This window comes from Falco cherrug, chromosome W (assembly GCF_023634085.1).
Source record: "Falco cherrug isolate bFalChe1 chromosome W, bFalChe1.pri, whole genome shotgun sequence".
Lineage (NCBI taxonomy): Eukaryota > Metazoa > Chordata > Aves > Falconiformes > Falconidae > Falco > Falco cherrug.
The window spans coordinates 5,281,530-5,305,635 of NC_073719.1; the positions used below are offsets into that span (position 1 = coordinate 5,281,530).

At 41.3% G+C, this 24,106-nt stretch overlaps 2 protein-coding genes across 2 annotated transcripts in view; both read right to left on the reverse strand.

Moving 5' to 3' along the window:
* The window catches only part of LOC129734621 (uncharacterized), a 250,217-nt gene that overhangs the window by 44,789 nt on the left and 181,322 nt on the right, over positions 1-24,106 (reverse strand). The window lies entirely within an intron of this gene.
* LOC129734468 (uncharacterized) overlaps positions 1-24,106 on the reverse strand; it is a 26,673-nt gene continuing 2,567 nt past the window's right edge. Inside the window, exons 2-3 of the mRNA XM_055698021.1 lie at positions 9,490-9,636; positions 1-6,057 (exon numbers count right to left, since the gene is read on the reverse strand). Coding sequence (XP_055553996.1) covers positions 1,499-2,506 — 1,008 coding nt within the window. The 5' untranslated portion in view covers positions 2,507-6,057; positions 9,490-9,636 and the 3' untranslated portion in view covers positions 1-1,498. The remainder of the gene's footprint in view (positions 6,058-9,489; positions 9,637-24,106) is intronic.

A 24,106-nucleotide genomic window follows, 5' to 3' on the forward strand; every position in this document is an offset into this window, starting at 1 on the left:
AGAAGCCCATATTTACATCTCTGAGCCCGGACACAAACCGCAGCTGCATGCACCACCAGGCTCAGGGCAGAAACCATTCATGCAGTTACATAGCTATATATCACTACAAGCATGCAGAGACCTATTTATCAATAGATAACCATGTTAATCTTTCCTACTCTCCTTCACAATACCTAGCTGTTCTCTCATCTCTTGTTAGGTCAAATATTCTCCATTTTCTTCTCCTATATCTCTCTTCAGACATTCTCTATCCTCCTCTTTTTTGCTTGTTAATTGCGACAAGGCAAAGGTTATGTGTAGCTGGGTGACCATGACCTGATTTATGTTATGATCAACTAAACGCTGAATACAGGAAAAAAGGCATGGGAGATATAAGGCAAGAAACAATAAGGTGGTTAAAGTAATTATAATAAATCCTGTAATACTTTTTATCCATAGCCCAAAGTTTCCCAGCCGTGAGAAGAGACCAAAGGCATCCCGCCTTTGGCTCTGCTGCAGATCTTTGTTTAAGGCTTTTAAGTTTTGTATGCTTTTGTGAAGTAATTCAGAGTGGTCACTCAGATTCATGTAACGCATCCTATCAAAGTCTTCACAGTCGTGTCCCTGTGCTAATAATAAAAATCAATAGCAACTAGTTCTGTAGCAAGATATGACGGACAGAATCAACATCTGTTAATAAGCCAGGAAAGAAAAAAAAAGAATAGTATTTGTAGTATAACTTTCTTTAGCAAATTAGCAGCCTAATTTACTAAGCAAGTTAAGAGCGTGTACTATTCTACTGAAGAGATTAGAGAAGGAAAAAAAAAAATAATATGTGTTATGCTGCATTCCAGAACTCAGCCTGAGAGTTACAGTCTGCTGTGAGTTACAGTCTGCGTTATAATCATTTGACACATGTTGGGGTTGCGATTGTGAAAGTTGTCCGTTTACAATTTTCATTGGCATTATCACAGCTAGTTGTTTTAAAAGCAACCCTCGAGCTTCCTCATGCTCGACTTGTTGTTGCAAAATATTCTGAAGCCGATCAATAAAGTTAGTATATGACTCTTTAGGACCCTGCAAGACTGTAGCAAGACTCCCGCATCCTGACTGCCTTAATAGCCATCTCCTTTGCAAAAAGTTGTCCCTGGGATACCTTGCCCGAGTCACAGAATCGGCACAATTATTTTTTCCAGCCAACTGCTCATTGTTAACGGCAATTCCCCGATTAAGGTTTTCGATCAAGGCCACTACACATAGCTCACAAAAATCAAATAACCACATCATATACTGCATCAGAGTTAGTACCATACAAAGCAATAACTTCCAATCATGCAGTGTGAGTGTATAAGGCTCTGCCATCACTTCAAGGGACATAGCAAATGTACTATGAATCCTCCCTTCCCGCACTGCTTTGCTTAACTCTTTAACAGCCTCGTATTGTACAGGCTGCCACTCTGGAGGTTGATTTGTCTAACAAAATACTGAACATGCCATAGCAACTCCCAAATCCCCTCTCTTAAGCGTTTCCCACTTGCATTCCTGCCACCGATCCCTCAGACCCCCTTTCACCCTCCCCGAAAATACAAAATGCATTGGGGAGGGGAGGAAAAAGCTCTAGCTCTTTTTCCAGATCTATAGGACCTGGATCAAAAGGTTTATCAGTGTCAAAGGAATCATTGTCCGAGTTGTCCTGTTCCTGCGCTTGGTTCTGTTTTGTGAGGGTTGCTGCAATCAGTGACAGGAGCTTTGGGGGCAGAGGAGGTGTGGATGGAGTCGCCATCGTTGACGGTGTGTTGAGAAGAATTGCACTGTTGGTGGAATTTACAGCTTCCCCTGGTTTAGCACTCGCACTGTTGGTGGAATTGACAGCCTCCCCTGGTTTAGCACTATTAGTAGGATTAGTCCTCACTTGGCAGAAAGTAGTCAGAATTTGCCACCAAGGTCCTAAATGCATTCCCGACGCGGAGTTCCCCTCCGCAGCAGCATCATACAATCGTCTGCTGACCACTTGCCAGGCAGGAATTTGCAAAGTGCCATCAGGCGGAAAGTCCGGCACATTGTCACGGATCCATTCTAACAGAGTCACTAGCTGCGGACCCATCATCACATTCTCTAATAAAGTTTGTGATAAAGGAGCATATAGTCCATTTGGCATTACAGTTTTCCGTAGTTCCTTAATCATTTCCCAGTGAAATGACTGATATTGACCTGGGTGTCTATCTTGTAATATCACGGGAAACGTGTGCGCTCCCTCTTTCATACTTTCCAAGTGCACTCTCCTCCACTCTTCTTTAATTCGTCTCCTGATATAATTTTCATCATCGCTACTGCTTTCTTTGTTAGCACTCTGCCACACCACTCGCTTCTTCCTTACTTTTGACTGTTCCTTTTTTAACTGCAAATCCTCCAATCTTAAATTTAACAGATTTTCATCTTGTCCATCCTCATCTGAGTCCTCCGACTCTGCTTCTTCTAGTTCATCAGAAATATGCTCAGTTTCAGCCTCGCTCTCATTCGGCTCCATCTGCTGAGCAACATCTTGTTTTGTTGTTACACTGGCTTCCTGCCCTTTCTCAGTCTCCAAGCTGTTTTTCTGCACGCATCTCTTTCAAAGTCTCGAGCACTAATCTCCAAGTAGTCATAACTTGGGTAGCAGTTAAATCTCCTTGAGATGCCTTTTCCCAAATTTGCTCTCCTGCTGACTCCCACATTTTAACATCAAATATTTGCGTCGAGGTAGCTGGGGTGCCTTGGCTCTTTAACCAGGCTAGCAACAGTCTCAAATTACTTTTTTCAAATACAACTTCTCTTTTGTGCAAAATATGCTGAAACATCCTTAATATACTTTTTTCCTCTGCAGACATATGGGATCCCATTTTCTAAAGTTTCTAAAGTTTCTTAAAATTTCTAAAAATTATCAAAGTCTCTAAAGCTTCTTGGCTGCTCACCTGTCTCAATGCATACAGGTTTCTAAAGCTTCTTGGCTGCTCACCTGTCTCAATGCATACAGGTTTCTAAAGCTTCTTGGCTGCTTACCTGTCTCAATGAGCACAGGTTTCTAAAGCGCCTTGACTGCTCGCCTGCCTCAATGAGCACAGGTTTCTAAAGCGCCTTGACTGCTCGCCTGCCTCAATCAGCACAGGTTTCTAAAGCTTCTTGGCTGCTCGCCTGTCTCACTGAGTACAGGTTTCTAAAGCGTTTTAAAATTTCTTCAAATATTTTAAATCTCTAAAGTTTCTTGGCTGCTCACCTGTCTCGATGCGTACAGGTATTATCCCTGGGGTTTAGGTTGCCCACCTGGTCCAGCCGGCAAGACGATTGTTCAGCCAAGACATTTCCTCCAGAACACAGCCCTCTTCCACAAGCTGCTGTTTTTATCAACTGGTTCTGTCCTTATTCTTCCAAGGCTTCAGAACTCCTCTGTAGGGGTCACCATTTGAGGAGATTGAGGCACGGACTCCTGAATTTGACCAGAAGACCCTTTATTAGTCCAAAACCCACGCTTATATATCCTCGTGTTTGGATCATGTGCAACATACAAAAATATCATTGGTTAATCAATACTGTTCATGCGCTTCTTAGCTACATGTAATTGGTTAATTACTAAGTTACAAACACACTGAACTTGTTGCATTTTTTTTCTCTCTTCTTTCTTATCTCTGTGAGTTTCATGTTCTCAGCCAGCTGCGGACGTGACATTGCACATCCGCTCCAGCCTTGCTTCATATCCCATTTGTCTTCTGGGCGTTCAGCCAACCTTATCTTACTTTCTTTCTTCTTTTAGCCTTCAAAGTCCTTCACAGGCATCGTGGCCTCCAGCACCTGCTATAAAGCTCTCTACAGTTTCTTGACATATTTTACTAATTTGCCTCTTCAATGTTTGATTCATTCTTTCTACTTTCCCACTAGATTGCAGCCTCCAAGGTGTATGTAAATCCCAAGTAATTCCCAACACCTTACTAATATTCTGTACTACTGCAATAAAATGTGGACCTCTGTCTGAGGAAATCCCAATAGGTACTCCGAATCTTGGAATGATTTCTTGTAACAACCATTTAATAACTTCTTTTGCTTGATTGGTCCAACAGGGAAAGGGTTCTGGCCCTCCTGAAAAAGTATCAACCCCTACCAGAATGTATCGATACCCATTTTGCCTGGGTAATTCTTAAAAATCTATTTGCCAATAATCCCCTGGTTCTATTCCTGATCTCATTGTTCCCATCTGTGCTTTTTTCTTCTATAATGGATTATTTTTTAAACAGATTTCACATCTTGCAATTGTTTTCTTTGCCATTTCTAGCATCTTTACTGATACAATTTGCCTTTTCAGGAAGGTGATTAATGTTTCCGCTCCCCAATGACATTCCCTATGTTTTGTCTGTATAATTTCTCTCATTAAAAGTAGTGGGATCACTATTTGCCCTGTTGTCACCAGCCATCCTGTTAAATTCTTTTTTGCATTTAGTAATTTTCCTAATTTTTCATCTTCCTCTGAATACTTAGTTTTTTCTCTGGGTAGAGTAATAGTTTTAGTAGGAATTAATGCCATTTGAAAGGCACCTTTCTTTGCTACCCTTTTAGCTACTCTATCTGCTAGTTTGTTTCCCAATATTTCTTTTGTATTTCCTGTCTGATGTGCTTTACAGTGCATGAGCACCACATTAGTTGGCTTCTGAACTGCTTGTATTAATTTCAGAATTTCTTCTTTATATTTAATACTTGTTCCCTGGGAAGATAGTAATCCTCTTTCTTTCCACAGAATTCCATGGACATGTACTACAGCGAAGGCATATATTGAATCAGTCCAAATATTTACTTTCTTTTCTTTGCTCAGTTCTAGTGCCCTTCTTAAGGCCATCAATTCTGCCTTTTGAGCTGAAGTTGTGCAAGGTAAAGAATTTGCTTATATGACAGAGTTTTCTGTTGTCACCGCATATCCTGTGTATCGAATTCCATTCTCCACAAAGCTGCTGCCATCTGTGTACAGCTCCCAGTCAGGAGCCTCCAATGGTGTATCCTTTAGGTCCTCTTGACTGGAGTACACATGTTCAATGGTCGCTAGACAGTCGTGTTCTAGTTGTTCTTCTTCCTGTACAAAACTCAAAAAGACTGCAGGATTGGTCAGGTTAGTTGTTTTCAGAATCACATCATCCTGTTCTGTCAGGACTACTTGATATTTCATCATTCTGCTAGGGGACAGCCAGTGACCCACCTTTTGTTCTAAAACGGTGATTACCATATGTGGTACATATACTGTTATCATCCTTCCCAGGGTTAATTTTCGAGCTTCTTGTATCAACATTACTGTAGCAGCAACCGCTCGAAGGCAAGTAGACCACCCTTTACTTACAACGTCCAGCTGTTTGGAAAAATACCCAACTGGTCTTTTCCAACTTCCCATCTTCTGGGTTAGCACCCCAAGTGCAAGATGTTGTCTTTCATGAACAAACAACTGAAAGTCTTTGGTTAGGTCCAGCAGTCCTAATGCTGGTGCTGTCATCAAAGCCTGTTTAAATTCCCAAAAGGCCCTTTGTTGTTCTGGGCCCCACATAAACGGTACAATCTTTTGGGCTTCATATAATGGCTTTGCTAACAAACCAGAATTCATTATCCAAAGTTGACACCACCCCGCCATTCCTAGAAAAGCTCTCAATTCATGTACATTTTTAGGTTCAGGGATACCATATATTGCCTCCTTTCAGTCTTTTCCCAATCGTCGTTGTCCCTTTAGAAATCTCAAAGCCCAAGTATATTACAGTTTGGCTCGCTATCTGAGCCTTATCTCTAGATACTTTATATCCACTTAGTCCGAGAAAATTTAAAAGGTCTATTGTTACCTTCACACAAGTGGATCTTGTTTTTTAGCAATCAGGATGTCATCCACATATTGTAGAAGTAAATGTCCAGGCTTCAGTTCTGAATCATTTTGTTTTCACTGTTCAAGTTCCTTTGCTAACTACCAAAGATTGTCGGACTGTTTTTGAATCCTTGGGGTAACCTTGTCCATGTCAGTTGCATCTTCCATCCTGTCTGTGGATTCTCCCATTCGAAAGCAAACAGTTTTCGACTTTCCTTCTCCAAGGGTATGCAAAAGAAAGCATCTTTAAATCAAGCACTGTAAACCACCGATAATTTTCTCTTAATGCAGTTAAGAGTGCATATGGGTTTGCAACAACAGGATGTATATCTTTAACCAATTGGTTTATAGCTCTTAAATCCTGAACTAGTCTGTATTCACCTGAAGGTTTCTTTACTGGCAAGATTGGAGTATTATATTCTGATTCACATTCCTCAAGAATCCTATATTTTAGAAACTTATCAATTAACTTCTTAATTCCTTGCCTCACTTCTAGCTTAATTGGGTATTGTTTAATTCTTATCGGGTTTGCCTGTTCCTTTAATTCTATTGTTACAGGCTGTGCTGCCTTAGACTTACCAGGTATGTCTGTGTTCCAGACTATTGGTATGACAGCCTCATCTACTTCTTGCGGTATCTGCGTTTCCTTCATCTTCTCTTCTATCATCAGTATTTCTCCTGTTTTTGATTCTGGGATTTTTAAGAAAACTTCTCCTTCCTCAAAAACTATCAGTGCGTTTAACTTAGATAGTAAATCCTGCCCTAACAAAGGTGTTGGAGGAAAATGCCAGATCAGTGCTACTGTAGGCTGTACACCTCAGCTTTGTCCCCTGTATAGCCCAAACCAGGACTGCAAGCGCAGTCAGCTGATAGATGCTAGACAATAAAAGTTTAATATTAATAAGATTATGCCTGACAGTTCAAAGGAGCTTTTTAGAACAGGAGACCCTGACCTTTAGAAGGCTGAAACGATGGAGATTGTCTATTGTGATTACTCAGAACTGGGACGTATGGAATCTGAAGCAATCATCCTTGAAAGAAGCAGCAAAACAGCAAAGTGATCAAGATACAGAACAACTTGTGAAGCCGACTGTCAGGATAGGAACTGATAGAAGATTTATTGTGGAATCAAGAGATTATGTAATGTTTAGGTAGATACTATAAATACGTGACTGAAAATCTTGTAAGCTTGTCACTCTGCGGAGGTGACCCAACGCTGCTGGACCGATTAAAACATGCAAACCTAGAGTAACCCATAAGAGTTCGAGTCTCTTCTTTTACAAAAGGTATCGGTCAATCTGGTATGCATAAAAATTAATGTGTAATTATTTTATTTCCAAATTTTAAATCCAAGGGCTGTAGGAATGGCCTGTTTTCCTCTTTCCCTGTTGCTCCAATTATTTTTGCAGTTTTATTTCCCAGTTTCCCTTTAAAAACTTTTAAGACAGAATACGTTGCTCCAGTATCAACCAGAAATTTAACTCCTTCATCTCCCAGCTTAATTGTAACCAGAAGTTCAGCTGGGCTGCCCTCCGGTCCTCTTCATTCATCTAAAGTCATCATTCTTACTGCTTCTTCTTAGTGTATCTTCAGTTGTAATTTTGGGCAGTTCTTTTTCCAATGTCCCTCCTCCTTACAATATGCACACTGATTAATTCCAAAGGTATTAAATTCTCTGTTTTCAAAATTCCTGAAATCCCCTCGTCCTCTAGCTCTTCCTCTTCCTCTCGTTACATTCCCCAGTAAGGCAGCTATCAGTTGGCTTTCTTTAATCTTTTCTTTCTTTTCCCTTCTCTGGTCTTCCTCCTTTTCCCGGTTATTGTAAACCTTCCATGCTGTTTCAAGCACCTTATTTAAATTCCTTGAATCCTCTCCCTCTAGTTTTTTTAAGTTTTCTCTTTATATCTGGTGCTGATTGCCCCATAAATATTAAAGCCAATTGTTGTTCTGCTTCTGACTCTAATTTCAAATCAGTAAACTTTCTGGCTGATTCTTTCAGTTTCTCTAAAAACACTGAGGGTGATTCATTTTTGTCTTGTTTTACCACATATAATTTAGACCAATTTAAAGCTCTTGGTATTGCATGCTTCACCCCATACAGCACCCACTTTTGGTACTGACTTAACCTCCTATGGCTCTCTGGCATATTCCGATCCCATTGAGGGTCTCCTGTGGGAAAATTCTGTTCCAGTGTTCCAGTAAGTAAATCGTTGGTATGTGCAGATTCTGTCTGTGCCCTTTCAGTTTTTAGCACCATCTGTTTTTCTGTACTGTCTAATAAATTATCTAATATAACTTGTATGTCATTCCAATCAGGATCCTATGTCTTAATAATTGTTTCTACAACCCTTCCTACCCTTTCTGGGTCCTCCCTATACGTTCATGCAGCTTGTTTCCATGCCATCAAATCCGTAACAGAAAATGGCATTTTCACATGCACTGGCCCCTGCTGCCTTATTCCCTGTCTTAAAGGAGCTATTAATTTGGATTATTGTCTAGTTCTTCAAGATCCTTGTGAATAAATTCCCGAAGGTCCTGACTTTGATGAATCTTCTGCCTCTCTTTCCCTTCAACCACTACTATCTGGTTCAGCTATCTTTAATTCTGGTTCTTCCCGATTTCTCCCTGGGAGGGCTACTTCAAGTTCCAATTCCATTTCATCCTCCCTCGGTACTGTACATCTAATACATCTCTTGCCAATGTCACAAGCAGAACAACAACTTTTACTTTTACTGCTCTCTGAGGTTAATGTCATTATTAGATCATCCCAACTGATCAATATACATTCCTTTTGCCAATCCGTTTGTTGCCTCAGATAAAAGAACAAATCCACATATGGTACCTCATTCCATTTCCCCTCTCTCCTGCAAAACAGCATCAATTGCAATATAGTATTATAACTTAGTGTTCCATTCGTTGGCCACTTTTCCTGATCTTCTAAAACATACTATGGCCACCAATTATTACAATATTCTATCATTTGACGTTTTCGTAAATCTTCATGTAATTTACCTCAATGTGTTAACAAACATCCTAACGGTGAGGTTTGTGGTATCTTTTCATCCAATGTTAAATTCCCTACACATTTACTCTTAAATAATTTCATAAGTCTTGTTGCCATGTTACCAATTTTTTTTCTTATTTTTTTTCTTTTAGTTATTACTTTATATAACGACCAAATCAAACACTTCGTCCTTCTCCAATCAAGCCCCTCGTGGGATGTTGGGACAGTGGATTGGGACTCCACACTCACTTCGTGCACATCTTAATCACCCACTCACACACTCAACAGAACAGATAACATTCAAATTTTCCAAGTTTCAGCAGTTACCCACTTATAACTTAGATGTAAACTTTAAAATCAATATATGCGCATATTACAACCAAAAAAATGTCTAACCTAACAATAAGGCAGACAAAAATATCAATATATATTCATATATATTGTACAACCAAATGTGCACACAACCAAACAAAATGTCCAACCCAGCAATAGCTTTCGCTTATGACTTACGAGCAGACAAAACAAATGTCTGATCCGACAACAGCTTTTGCTTATGCTAAGCAGACCAACCAAATTGGGTACCTTTGAGCCCCAACCCTGCATGGCTATACAACTAAACAATATTTTTTTTAAGGAAGTGCCTTACCTTGTTCCAGGGAACGTTGCGAGGAGCTTTATGGGTTGAGGGCAATGGTTCTCCCCGAGAAATCCTCGGTGCCGGCTGGAGCTCAATCAGCACTTGATCCCCTCCAGTCTCACACGCAAGGTCCCATCTGGGTCGCCAAAACTGTCACTGAAAATCGGGAATCAAACCTCTTAACACCAATGGAGCATTAAGAAGCAGGCACTCCTTTATTGCAACGCTGAGTGCTCGGTGGCATCTCCACAAATCAAGCACACCTGTGTAGTATTTACCGTTAAATTTATACACAAAATTACAAGGTCGTACACTCCCAGTTACAATGATTGGTTATAAATTTGCATATTATTGTAATAGTTGCTGTGTCATCCTTCTCTGTTACTAGGCTTGCGCAGGGGAAGGGTCTTCACCTGGGCAAGGGTCTTCTTGACCTGTGGGTGTGATTTTTAGTATTATAATGAAGGTAGTTCACTTCAGGACACCTTAAAGGTAAGTTTTGTTGCCAAGTTGGAAGGCTGGATATTGGCCTTACCAAGCTGTCCAATAACTCATCCTATACACAATAGAACCTAGGTGCTCTGGTTATGGTCTAGAGAATAAGGACTGAGGTTATTATGGTCTATAGCATAGGGACTTCAAGTAACAGTCTCGGATAACAAGCAGCACAACAATTCATATGTCATTGGTTGATAAGTGCTAACATAATTCTATCATGGAGATTAACTCCTTTGTGGATAACTGGCTAGCTGAAAAAGGTCTCATAGACATAGTCCAGCTGGCTGGACAAAAATGCACATCGCTCTCAGCTTATCTGAAGTAAAGCAAAATACACTGTCTTTGGCTGTCCTTGTTACACAATAACAGGAAGATTTCGGTGGGAAAAGAAAGTTGCAGGTGGGAACAGATAACTACAGAAGAGAAACAAGGGGCGGGCTTGGTATTTAGGCAACTAACCAATAATGAGCTTAACTTTTGTAATATGTATGAGCTATTTATAAGAAGGCATAAAAGGTGACTGTAAGAGACAATAAACGAAGTCTGCTGATCACTCATATTGAGTGACTGTGTCTTCCCTCCGTCGCGACAAATGGCGCCCGAACAGGGACCCTAGAGAGGGCTGAACCTGCGAGCCACGGTTCGACGGAGATTCGACGGAGATTCGACGGAGATTCGACGGAGATTCGACGGAGATTCGACGGAGATTCGACGGAGATTCGGGTACCGGTGCTGAAAGCAGCGCAGGAGGCGGAAGGGCACAGTCCCCGCGCCCGGGAGCACCTACAGAGGGTCCCGCCGGCCACGCGTCGCCGAAGTCTCGCAAAGGCTGCAACAGCGCTGACGACGGTATGGAGAGACAAGCGACGTACGATTCGCTCATATGCTTTTTAGAAAAGCTGAGCGTTCAGGACATAGATTGTAAAAAGGAATTCCTCGGGTTATTAGCGTATGGGATAGCGTCCGTGACCCCCGCGGCAAAGGCGAGCGGCGGCGCGCAGCCCGGCAGGCCCCTTCCTGGCCGCGGTTTCTCTCCAAGGCGGCACCATCCCCCCCCCCTCCGATCGGCGCCATGGCGATGCAAGCGGCCAAGCGAGCTGACATCCGGCTGCCCCCAGAGGTCAGTCGGACCCTTTATATTCGGAACCTGCCGTATAAAATCACAGCGGAGGAAATGTATGATATGTTTGGGAAATACGCACCTAGTCGACAAATCAGAGTTGGAAACACTCCTGAAACAAGAGGAACAGCTTAAGCTTCTCAAGGAAAAATACGGAATTGATTACAAACCCACCAAAAAAAGTGCTTCAGATGTCCCCTACAAGAAATGGGTTTCTGCCTTGAACTAGCAAACATCTCTGTGTTTAACGAGAAGCCTTTTTGCCTTGATGGAGATAATTTATGCTGTATTCTGTATTTATGCTGTATTCTGAATGTGGAAATTGGTTGGGACTAGGAGGCTGGCTTAAAGGCATTTTGCAAACGGGATTATTATTTTTGATCATTATTGTAATAATAGTTTTTTGATCAAAACCAGCCAAAATTATTTGTAAGCATTAGGCATATCTGAAGAGAATGCCTTTATTTGAATCAGCAGTTAAGGTGTAGTTTAGTCTGATGCTGTGGTTTTATCTGCTTCTGGTGAATTTTTGAAGTGATGAAATCAGAGATACAAGGTATACTAAGAGTTATGAGGTAATAAGGTAATAATCTAAGTAAGGGTGCTGTCTTTTATATCTACAAGTGCAATATGCTTTTACGTAGCAGAGAGAAACTTTGACAATAATGTTGCTTGAGCGAGATGTGCATGTGACAACTTGGGAAAAGGGATATCACAACTGGAGTGCAACAGTGTTTCTATGTCTGGCAGAGTGAAATCTTTCAAGACCTGAGTTTAGACAGTCTAAAATAAATTGTTAGTATTCAGAAAACCCATCTTAGGCCTCTTTTGCTTACATAGTGTTATGGAAGTCAACTGCTATTGTAGAGAATTAATGATTTTTTAATACATATTAACAAATACTACTATTTTAACTTGAGGCAGTTGAGTGAGAAATACTCACGTGTAGCATTTGAGGGAATGTCAGCATAAATCGCACTTACAGTAAGACTGCATTTTTAATTACTGTACTCGTTAAGATTCGATGATGCCATAAGGCTAAGGCCTTTTATCACAGATTGGTTCTGAACTAAAAGGTGTGTGCACATGTAGATATGCACATTTGTGTTATTTTCCTTAATTGGCTACAAAATAATATAATTAGGTTGGGGACTAGATCTTGGGAATTTGTCTATTATACTTCTGTTTGTTAAGGAACGTGCATAACACACAGCACCCATGTAGGCTTGGCTTGTGGCACAGTTGTCAAATTTAGCATAGACATTCAGACAGATAAGCAACGTACTCTTCTTGTGTGTATCACCTACAAGCCATTATGGCTTAGTGTGTAAATCTGTATGTAACTATTGAAAAATCCCCTTATGAATGTATATAGCTTAGAACTAATTTTTCCCCTTTGTTAATTCTTTGATATCAATGAGGTATTCTTCAAAAATGTATGGACTGGTTGGTTGCATAAAGGCAGTTGTTATTTGGACAGAAAATTGTTAATGGTCAGGGATTTTCCACTAAAATATTTGCAAATATTCCTAGTCAAACATCAGTTTGGTTTCTTTTTGGGTTTTGAGCTTGCATTAGTCCAGGTTCAGAACTTTAAAATTACCTTTGAATTTTTTAAACTTTGTTTATCACTGGAACAGAAAGAGCATCTATATTAAAGCTTCAAGCTAACTTTATTTTTCAAGTATTTCAGGAATTATACTTCTGAACTGAGATTTTATAAGTTGGCTGTGTATTTTCCTGTGTTAAAACGCTGTTATTGAAAATGGTCAACCAGGCCTATGTCGCCCAAAATAAAAACGGGGGAATTGTGGATAACTGGCTAGCTGAAAAAGGTCTCATAGACATAGTCCAGCTGGCTGGACAAAAATGCACATCGCTCTCAGCTTATCTGAAGTAAAGCAAAAGTTACAAAATAACAGGAAGACTGCGGTGGGAAAAGAATGTTGCAGGTGGGAACAGATAACTACAGAAGAGAAACTAGGGGCGGGCTTGGTATTTAGGCAACTAACCAATAATGAGCTTAACTTTTGTAATATGTATGAGCTATTTATAAGAAGGCATAAAAGGTGACTGTAAGAGACAATAAACGAAGTCTGCTGATCACTCATATTGAGTGACTGTGTCTTCCCACCGTCGCAACACTCCTTAAAATCAAAATGCTCTTATAACTGACTGTTACATAAACACAACATATAGAAAGATTCAGTAAAATCTTAAAATAATCTGCAACAATGTGTCTTGCAAATCATCCAAATAAAGAATGAGTTAGATTGGCAGAGCTAGCAGAAAAATGATAAGATAATGATTTAGAGCTATGATAACCAACCTGTAGGTCGGTAACTCCCGTGCAGAATTTAGCCACACTGCCAAAGAATAGTGTCCAAGTCAAACCTGTAAATGGCTTCAGAAGAAAACTTATTCTTGTAGGATTAAATATAATTAATTGTATTTAATATGCAGCCCTCAAATGTATCTTCTGAATCAGGGAGTCTTTATTCTTCTAGATTGCCAGAAATTGTTGGAATAAAAGAAAGGAAAGCTTACTTCATTGCCTATACTGTTTTCAATAGTCCGAGCATTCTCTTTCTAAGGTGTTCCATAGCCACCATTACAGGCAAGTGCCTGAGCTAACTCTGCCTGGCAATGCTTAATGTGCTATGCTGATTCTCCTTCATGCTCAGAGCATGGGATTAAATACTTTATAACCACAGGAAAACGTACTGATCCCACTATCCCAGAGAACACAATGACTTTGATCCTCCACTCCAATAACTTTCTTGCCAAATAATCCTAGACTCACACTGAGAATTTCCCTCCATTGCATTTGCCACTGGGTGTAGCCATATACTGATTATTGGAGGGGATGGAAGAGCAACCATATGCATCCAGATGGAATGACCTTAGATATTAAGAGAACAAGCAAGAGAAAATCTCTCTATTCATGGTAGAGCACACAGCTCTGCTTCAGCAGCAGGCTGCCTTGAATGCTTCCTCCAAAAAGCTCTATTCTGCATCAGACTTCAGCAGCAAACTCCTGTTTGTGTATAGAGAAATAAATAGCAATCTTTCTCTAGTCCTGGCCAATGAATCCCCCAAATATACTAATGAAAGAGAACTAATACTGTTGCTTCAGTGTTAGAAGGGAGTTTGTGACCAGGGTCTTCAGCTTACAGGTCACTTTGCCTATATATGTGTGAAAGAATGTGATCTTCCTTTAACTTCTCATAAGTATCAAGTTTATTTTGGTGATTGCCCCAATTACATGTATACCTCACATTTCCAATCATTCTATTATAATTTATCTATGTAAATTAATAGTGTAATTTGACCACACATTAATAAAGTTAATAATAATGTCAATTCAGTATCATGAACCAATAACCCTCATCTCAAATATTTTACAACCTAGGATAAATAGACTATTTAAAAAAAAATAAAATTTTAAGGAAAAATAGTATGGTTACTTTTCACCAAGTCTGCTTAAAATCTAGGTTTTCTATTTAATTTAAGGATGTGGCTGGTTCGCAGGACATCATTCAGAAGGAAGAGAGAGACAAACAGTTCTTCCAAATCCAGAAGCTTCACAATAAAAAAGAAAGTTAAAGAAGGGAAAGCTGGGGACAGGGAAACAAATACAAGCAAAAAATACCATGGATAGATAGAATGATTATCAGAGTTGCCAATACTAGATTCAATGCATTGCTTATTGCGCATGCTTTTGTCTTTTGGGAGATAAATTAATAAACAGGGATACTGGAGAGTCTCTTCCATACCTTTGAGGTTTCCCAGTACTGCAGGTCCAATGGGTCATTGACTGACTGTCCTCATGACTCTGTTTTCCCACGTATGGTGCCAAGAAATTTTTGACTAAGGTTTTAAAAGCTTAACGAGGTATTTTACTTGGTTTTGCAGGTGCCATAATTTTCTGCTTTTTGGCAATTGCTGAGATAACACAAAAAGATAGTTTTCATTGAGATTCAGTCCTGAGCCAAACCTGAAATTCACATTATTTTATGCATCCAAAGTTCTGTGGGCTTCCCTGATCTGAGCCTTCTGGGTTTTTAGACTTGACACCATCACTGCCAGATTTATGGCACAAACACTGAAATTTGTGAGTCTTTGAACTCCTGGTCTGGAGACCCAGAGGCCACCACTGCTAAATATGTGGTGACTTCTGCTTGATGTGGCCTCTCCTGGGCGTAGTCAACTGGCTCGTACATACATGATTAATAGTAGGCCCGTCTGTTATTTCACTTGAAATTTAGAAAAAAGATGTGAATATCTATAGTGAGCAACAGGAGAGAGTTTGAGAAACAGGATGTTACAGACAGTTGGTGGAACATGGCCTTGGGAGAAGGGATAGATGCCATAAATATGTCAAGCTGGGACATAACAAGATAAACCCAAGGAGAAACAAATGGTTAATGAGAACTATGTGTGAACTATCTGAATTAGCATACTAAAAGATCCACCCTCGAGCAAAGAGAGCCCCCTACTAACAAAGCCCCCTCCCCACAGAACATGCCCTGTGAAATAAAAAGAATGCTGTACCTTTAAATGGAGAAAAGACTTGTAAGAACCAATGATAAAGTAAGTGTAACTTAACGCAATTGTAAACAATTGTTCAAAGTGTATAAATGTAAGGGACTAAAATAAGTTGACCTTGTAGAGAAACAAGGCTGAATTGGCAGAGCTGTTAGTGTACAGATAAGCGGCCAAATTTGGCAGTGAAACCGCAAGCATGTGAACAGCTCGCAATGAACAACTGCTTTGCTACACGTAGACAAATTCCCAGGTGCTCTGCCGCACGTAGGCACATTCCAGGGCAGAACTTGGGTAGATAAGCGATTGTATATAACCAGCACTTATGTATGCAATAAACAATCTCACTTCTTCACTGACTTGGGGTCCGTGCCTTCATACGCCACATATAAAGCGTTTTACTGTGTTAAGAGGGGTGCTAGCTTTGTGGATTTACCACCTAGCACCCACCTCTGAGCAGACCTACAATAAACAAATACCTGGACTCGGTATGTGAATTGGCAGTGCGCACTGGGTAACAAACTCCATTTGTGAGACAACAGTTTCTGGTGACTCTGGTGGGACAGCCGTAGTGCCTTGCCCGGATTGACTGACCACTCCAGGCAAAGGGGCTCGGCCGGACAATTTCCAGTGCGCACGGACCTTTTGATCGGGGCCTCGTACTTCGTACAACCAGCCCCAGAGCCAGGACGACCAGCGACTTAATGGTGCAACACTTTTTAAAGGTATTTCTTGGGTGAAAGCGGGGTGATTGAGAACTGAAAAAGAAGCAGCAGGATTTTGGGTTTGGGCCCTGCATAAGAAACATCAAGACGATATGCAGCAGGAGCTGTTTCTACGCTTTAGTGACACGTGTCTTGGGTTTTGGTATTGCGTACACATTTTCACACTTGCTTTTTTTGGATATGTGTGTGAAAACTTGGGTTTGAGGTGTATGCATTTGTAATTATAGTGTATGAAACATTGGGTAAATTCTTTTGGATACCAAAATGGGTTCCTCTGCTTCTGTAGAAATTACCCTTTGCTCTCCCCTCAGATGCATCCTAAAGAATTGGAATAAGTTTGGAGAGGACCCTATGACAAAGGATAAACTGAAGCGATACTATAATAAATGGTGGCCACAATATGATTTAGATGATGGGGAAAATGGCCTGAAAATGGATCTTTGAAATATAATACTATACTACACTTGATGTTATTTTGTAGAAGACAGGAGAAGTAGGATGAAATTCCTTATGTTGATTTGTTCTTTGCTTTAAGAGATGATTGGGTTTGTAGGAGAAAATGCAACTTAATAGATTCAAAACATCAGAATGGAATATTTTCATTGTCTAAAGAAACCGAGAAAAAGAATGGAAAGTCTAAGTCTTGTGGTGCTAAATGTGACGGTGAGTGGGACAGAGAAGCTGAAGAAGACGTCCATATGTTGGTACCCTCCCCCGACTAGGAAAACAAGGAAGGTTAGAAAGTTAATTTAATGAAAAAGTTGTTTCCGATACTAGTCCAATTTCAAGTAGAACTAGAGGAAACACCCCCCACCCCCACCCCCCCCCGATATTACAGGCCCCTTTGAGAGAATCAGTGGGGCCTGAAGGGGAGGTAGTGTATGTACACGTTCCATTCACTACCTCAGACTTATTAAATTGGAAGCGAGAGATTGGATCATACCGTAGCAACCCTGATAGAATGTATAGCATGGTTAAAACAGTGATATTAAGACACAATCCTAATTGGGGAAACATTCAAGCTTTGTTGGAATATTTTTTTACATATGAGGAAAGGAAGGCAGTGTTGGAAAAGGCCCAAGAAGGAGTAATTAGAAAAATTGAGGGTTTGGACTTAAAAGTCACGGGAACTCCAAATCCTGATTAATTTCTCCCCAAGGAGGATCCGAAGTGGGACCCAAATAGAATCAGAGGATTAGATCAGTTGAAAATGTATCAAAGGTTGATTTTATATGGGATTCAGAATGGAGTAGAGAAACCTAAGAATCTTGCCAAATTGTATGAGGTGAAACAAGGAGAAAAGGAATCTCCCTCAGCCTTTTGTGAGAGACTGTGTGAAACGGTTCATAAGTGGACAGATTTGGACCCTGAAAGTGAGGGAAATGTAATGCTATTTAATATGCTCTTCGTTGGACAGTCTGCACCAGATATAAGAAAGAAACTTCAAAAAGTAGAAGGGGCAGACGGGATGGTGATTTCACAACTGATGTCTATTGCCTATAAGGTGTATAATAACGGACAAAATAGAAGGGATAAAAAGAATCAAGCTAAATTAACAGCTGCTCTAGCTAATGCTAATGGCCAAGGATGGGGAGAAGGAGTAAGTGCCCGAAGATGAGGAGGATTGAGAGGACAAAGTCGGGGACGAGGACGTGAATTGCCCCTCTAAAACGACCAATGTGCTTATTGCAGAAAAGAAGGACATTGGAAGAGAGAATGCCCACTGCTTATGAGTGGACAGAACAGGGGATCAGAAGGAGCTGTAGGACTTATGGCAGAAATAGGTTTAGATTGAAGGGGACCAGGGGACAATATTAAAATTTCCCCAGAGGATCCCCTGGTTCCAGTTCAGCTGGGGAACGAAACTATTGATTTCCTGGAGGATACAGGAAAGACATATTCCGTTATAACTAGTTGTAAAGGTCTTTTAAGTAATAGCTATATGCCGATTGTGGGGTCACGGGAAAGCAAGCTTTGAAACCATTTTTAAAAGCGATGGAATGCAAAATTGGAAGTAAAACTGTAGCTCATTAATTCCTCTATATGCCAGTATGTCCCTTACCCCTCTTAGGGCGAGATCTGTTGTGTAAATTAAGAGCACAGATAGCTTTCTCTGATAAGACAATACAGCTACACCTGCCAAAGGAAACAGCTTGGAAGGCTCAAATCTGTTTATTGACGGAGAAACAACGGAGAGATGCAAATACCCCGGAGGAAATCTTGGATGCTGTAATACCCACCGTATGGGCAACCAACAGACCTGGAAGAGCAAAGAATGCAGTACCAGTAAAGGCTGAATTAAAAGCCAGAGCCCAACCAGGAAGAAAAAAGCAATATCCTATTAAGTTAGAAGCTCATTTGGGTTTAGAACCACTAATAAATGGTTTTATTCAATATGGACTATTGAAGGAGTGACAATCTGAATATAATACCCTGATCTTGCCAGTTAAGAAACCCTGGACTCAAGAATACCAATTGGTGAAAGATTTGATGGAAAATAATCGAATCACAGTCAACGTACAGCCTGTGGTTCCAAACCCTTTATGCCTTGTTATCATCTTTACCTAATAACAATGTTGATTTTACAGTATTGGATTTGAAAGATGCCTTCTTTTGCGTACCCCTGGAGGAGGAGAGTCAAAAGCTTTTTGCATTTGAATGGGAAAACCCAACGACAGGACAAAAAGTTCAACTCTGCTGAACTGTGTTACCCTGGGGATTCAAGAATAGCCCTACTCTGTTTGGTAATGTATTGGCCAAAGAATCGGAAGATTGGCAAGGTAAGATTCTTTGATTACCTTGCTTCAATATGTAGACGATATTCTACTGGGAGCCATGATGCAACAGGAATGTCAGGCAGCCACCATTAGCTTACTGAATTTCTTGGGACTTGCTGGGTACCAAGTATCACAGAAAAAAACACACAAATTGCTCAGCTTCCCATAGAATATCTGGGTTTTGAGATTTTGCAGGGCGGGAGAAGATTGGGAGCAATATAAAAAGAGGCGATATGCCGCATAGCCCCTCCAAAATCAAAGAAAGAATTAAGAGGATTTTTAGGAATGGCCGGGTTGTGTCGCCTGTGGATACCAAATTTCAGTCTAATTGCTAAACCGTTATATGCTGCTATCAAAGGGCCTGAAGAAATTCTTGAATGTTGTAAAAGCTTTGACACTATAAAATTGGAACTTATGAGGGCCCTGGGATTGCCAGACTTGAGTAAGCCATTCACTTTATACGTATATGAAAAACAACATGTGGCCTTCAGAGTTCTAACTCAAACCCTTGGAGACTGGAAAAGGCTGGTGGCATACTTCGCTAAGCAATTAGATGAAGTGAGCAAGGGATGGCCAGCATGCCTCAGAGCAGTGGCAGCAACGGTCTTCTTAATTACAGAAGCTCAAAAACTGACTTTGGGACAGTTGATGGTTTTGTGCCTCATGCTGTTTTGGCAGTATTGGAGCAGAAGGGCCATCACTGGTTGTCCCCAAACAGATTGATTCAATATCAGGCATCCTTGATCGAACAAGATGATATCACTTTGAAGGTGGGAACCTGAAGCTCAAGGGTGCAATGACTGCACTGACAGCCCTGAAGCCAACATCTGCCTCTCTGCACATGCAGGAAGATAGACTGGTCACACAGTTTGTGCCCATGAATGACTCCCCAGCCTGAGTGATGGGAAGTGGGACCTTCATCACCAGTGATGAGGAGGAGGTGGTGGTGGCAACACCAAGTCTCCAGAGAAACTGAGTAACTCCAGAAGAGGCTGGCAAAGAAAGGCCTGGGGCTGCTTCCCTTGCAGCCCCATGCTGCTTGCCCCTTCCCAGGCCAGCGATGTCCCAGCACTCATAGCCACCAGGGACAACCCAGGGGGGTCACTTCCCATAGGATCACCAAGGTCACCCTGGTGGGTCATATTCCATGGGGTCACCATGGTCACCTGAGAGACTCACATGCCATGGAAGTCACCATGGTCACACCCTAAATGGGTCACATCCCACACGGTCACCAGGGACACCCCAGCAACCACAGGGTCATTGGGGATGCCTGGGGCAGGGGAAACAGAAAGACAGACACCCTCCTACTAGCAGGAAGTGAACCTCACCAGTAGGGTGCAGACCAGCAGCCCCCAAGGAGTCCTTGCAGGGGTGGATAGGGCCTCATGGGGCAGCCTGCTTCAGGTGCCCCACAAAGGGGACTGATAGCTTCCTTCCCTGCCATGCTAAGTAGAACCCTACAGCCATCCTGGCGTGGAACATCCCATCAGTGCTAAGGGCACCCTGCTGGCTCCTCTAAGCACTCAGATGGCATCTTCAGAGCATCTCCCTCAGACACCTCTGCTAGTAGTACCAAGGTCCAGACAGGGAAAGCACTCATAACGCCTTAACAGCAACCCTGGTTCTTAACTAATTCATCAGGGTCCTGTTGATCTCAGGTTGCAAAACAGTGAGTGCAGCCATCCCCAGTCTCCCCCAGGACTGCAGGACAGTAAGAAGAGACTGGTGCCTGTCTGGGGAGGTGTAGAAGAATGAAGGCGGTGGGTTGATTAGCACTGATAATATGCAGCTGTGGCCTTGCCTCAAAGGCATAGGTTGATTGACCTGGATGATGTGCAGCTGTAGCTCATTCCTGCTAAGTAGTTAAATAGCACTGAGGATGGTGGGAGAGGGGGTTAGATAGAGGAAGGAGGAATAGCCTGGATAGTAGAATGAGACTGATGGGAAAAAGCCTTGTTGCAACCTATTAGTTTGTGCTACAACAGGGAGGGTTCTCTGCCACTTGACCTTTCCCTAGCCCTTTTGGAAGTCTGAAAACTGACTGGGACAATTGATGGGTTTGTGCCTTATGCTGTATTACTGCTTAGGCAGTATTGGAGTAGGAGGGCCATCACTGGTTGTTCTCAAACAGATTGATTCAACATCAAGCATCTTTGATTGAACAAGATGATGTCTCTTTTAAGGCGACTTCCATCCTGAAACCTGCAACCCTACTCCATGTTAATGAAAATCATGTATTGCAACATGATTGTCTATATGTCATAGAACAGGTGTACTCCAGCCAATCAGATCTGAAATATATACTCTTATGGTAGGGGTTCTCAAACTACGGCCCATGGGCTGGATATGGCCCCCCAGGATTTTCAATCTGTCCCCTGGTATTTACAGAACCTCCCTGTGTGCTGCCCCCCCCATGCTGGGTGTTGGTGGGGGGAAACCAAGCAGCTGCAGATGACCTCCTGCCACTTCATCTGTGCTCCATCCCCCTGTTTAAAAAGTTTGAGGACCCCTGTCTTAGAGAATCTGAACTAGGAGTAATTCACTCATGGAAGCAGCTTTATGGACAATGCACAGCAAAAAGCAGGATATGCTTTGGTACCTGAATGAAAGAGCAGCTGTACCTCTGGACACCCCAGTACATATCTTCCAACCACAGATCTAGTTTATATCAGAACTTGGAAATAGGAGCCCCTGAAAGAATGCTGGAAAGTACCATATTTGATATGATTAATCACACCCACAGTGATCAAGGTAAAGTGAATGGACTTTTGGATTCACTATACTCGAGTGAAGAGTGGCCCTCTGGAAGAGTAGAAGTCAAGAGAGACTGGACCTTTGAAATGGAAATTAACACGGAGTTAATGAACTTGACCTGGATGAATTGGGGATCAGTAGTTTATTTAGATTGTATACAGGGAGGCATTTTATTATATTTTGTATTATTAGGAATAATAACATTGTTATATCTTTAGAAGTATACAGACTTCTCATAAATAGAAATGAATAAACTAAAAGGGTGACAGTCCTCTTTTACTTGATGTTGCCAACACTTAAAGGGAACCAGGACAGTCTTTTAAGTCCATGGGACCATAATGTCCATTTCAAACTAATTGGGGAGGGAGTTTTTCAAAAGTCCTGACCTATTCCAGAAGGAAAAGACTGGTATTGGCTTTGTGGGGAAAAGGTTAGAAAAAATTTACCAAAGACAGGAATACGTACATTAGGAGCGCTATTTCTGAGCATTACAGTAATGGAAAAATGAGATTCTAAAGCCTGGTTGAGAACCTATTTAGAGAGACATAAAAGAGGCTGGTATCCACTAATTGAGAGACCTACAGCTTTTGCTCTGTGGTTCCTTCTGTGGCTAGGAGTAAGTGAATTAGGAAAAGCTATTGTAAATATCTCTGCAAGTGTCACTGAAGCCAGGAATTATGAAACTCCTTAAAACCAATATAGCATCCTTTATTGCAGCACTGGATGTATGGGGGATCGCTCCACCTAACGTGCATAGCTTCCTTCTCTTAGGTAGCTCTTTTTATGCAGTACATGTATAAATATTTAATAAATTTCCCGGGAAAAAAACATACATATTCATGAGATTACCCAAAACTAATTATAATATTCTTCCTCCCCCTCGTGCATGCCCAATCATCCAGAGCCTCAGCCAATAACCAAGCACCACGCAGCCACTTGCTTGCTCCCCCCCGCCCAGAGGGCTGGGGATGAGAATCACAAAGGAATGTAAAACTCAAGGGTTGAGATAAGAACAATTTAATAAATTAAACAGAATAAAAAGGTAAGAATAATAATAACAACAGTTATAATGGAAAGGTGGAGGAAAGGATAAAATCCAAAGGAAAAGGGACAAAAGAAAACAAGTGATGCACAGTACAACTGCTCACCACCTGCTGACCGATGCCCAGCCAGTTTCCAAGCAACGATCCCCAGGCTGCAGTTAACCCTTCAAGTTTATATACCAAGCATGACATCCCATGGTATGGAATACCTCTTTGGCTGGTTCAGGTCAGCTGACATGTCTGTGTCCCTTCCCAGTCTCTTATGTCCCTCCAGCCCTCTGGCTGGCAAGGCCCAAGAAACTGAAAAGTCCTTGACTTCATATAAACATTACCCAGCAACAACTAAAAACACCAGTGCATTATCAAGGTTGTTCTCACATCATAGCCAAAACATAGCACTGCACCAGCTACTAAGAAGAAAGTTAGCTCCATGCCAGCCAAAACCAGGACAGGGGGTCTACAGTGGTCTCAACGGCCTGAAAATTTGCCCACTCCTCTATTCAGTTGGCTAGAGTTCTCCTTTGTAGTCCCCATATACGGTCTTAAATCAGGTCATCTCAGTCTCTTACTCTTTCTTGGCCTGGAATCACTGGCCTTGGGCCAGTTTTCCTTCATCTTCCAGGGCTACCTTTTTGTTAGAGCCTAAATTTATTGCTTATAAGCATACAAAGATTAGTTTCAAACGATCAAGGTATACTAACTGTTTGAACCTAGAATGCATGACTACTTCTTAAGATTAAATCTTAACCTTTCCGTAACACATGTATAGAAAAAATCAGGAATGAAACTGCTGATGCCACTGGGGCTTTACAACAGGAAGTTAGACAATTAGCTGACATTGCAATTTAAGATAGAATGGCTTTAGATATGCTTTTGGCTTCACAAGGGGGAGTGTGTACTGCACTAATACCGGTTGTTGTGTATATGTGGATCAAAGTGGACGCATTTCTACCGATTTGAATGAAATATGGAAACAAACTAAAATTTTACATGAAATTCAAAAGGATAATACCTCTTTAGGATGTGAAGAAACATCGAAATGGTTAACATCTTGGTTCCCTGATTTAACCACATAAATTAAAAACGCTGTTAAACACATGAATAATTGGACTGTTAGTGTCCGTATGCATTTATGTATTGATCCAATGTATCTGTAGATGT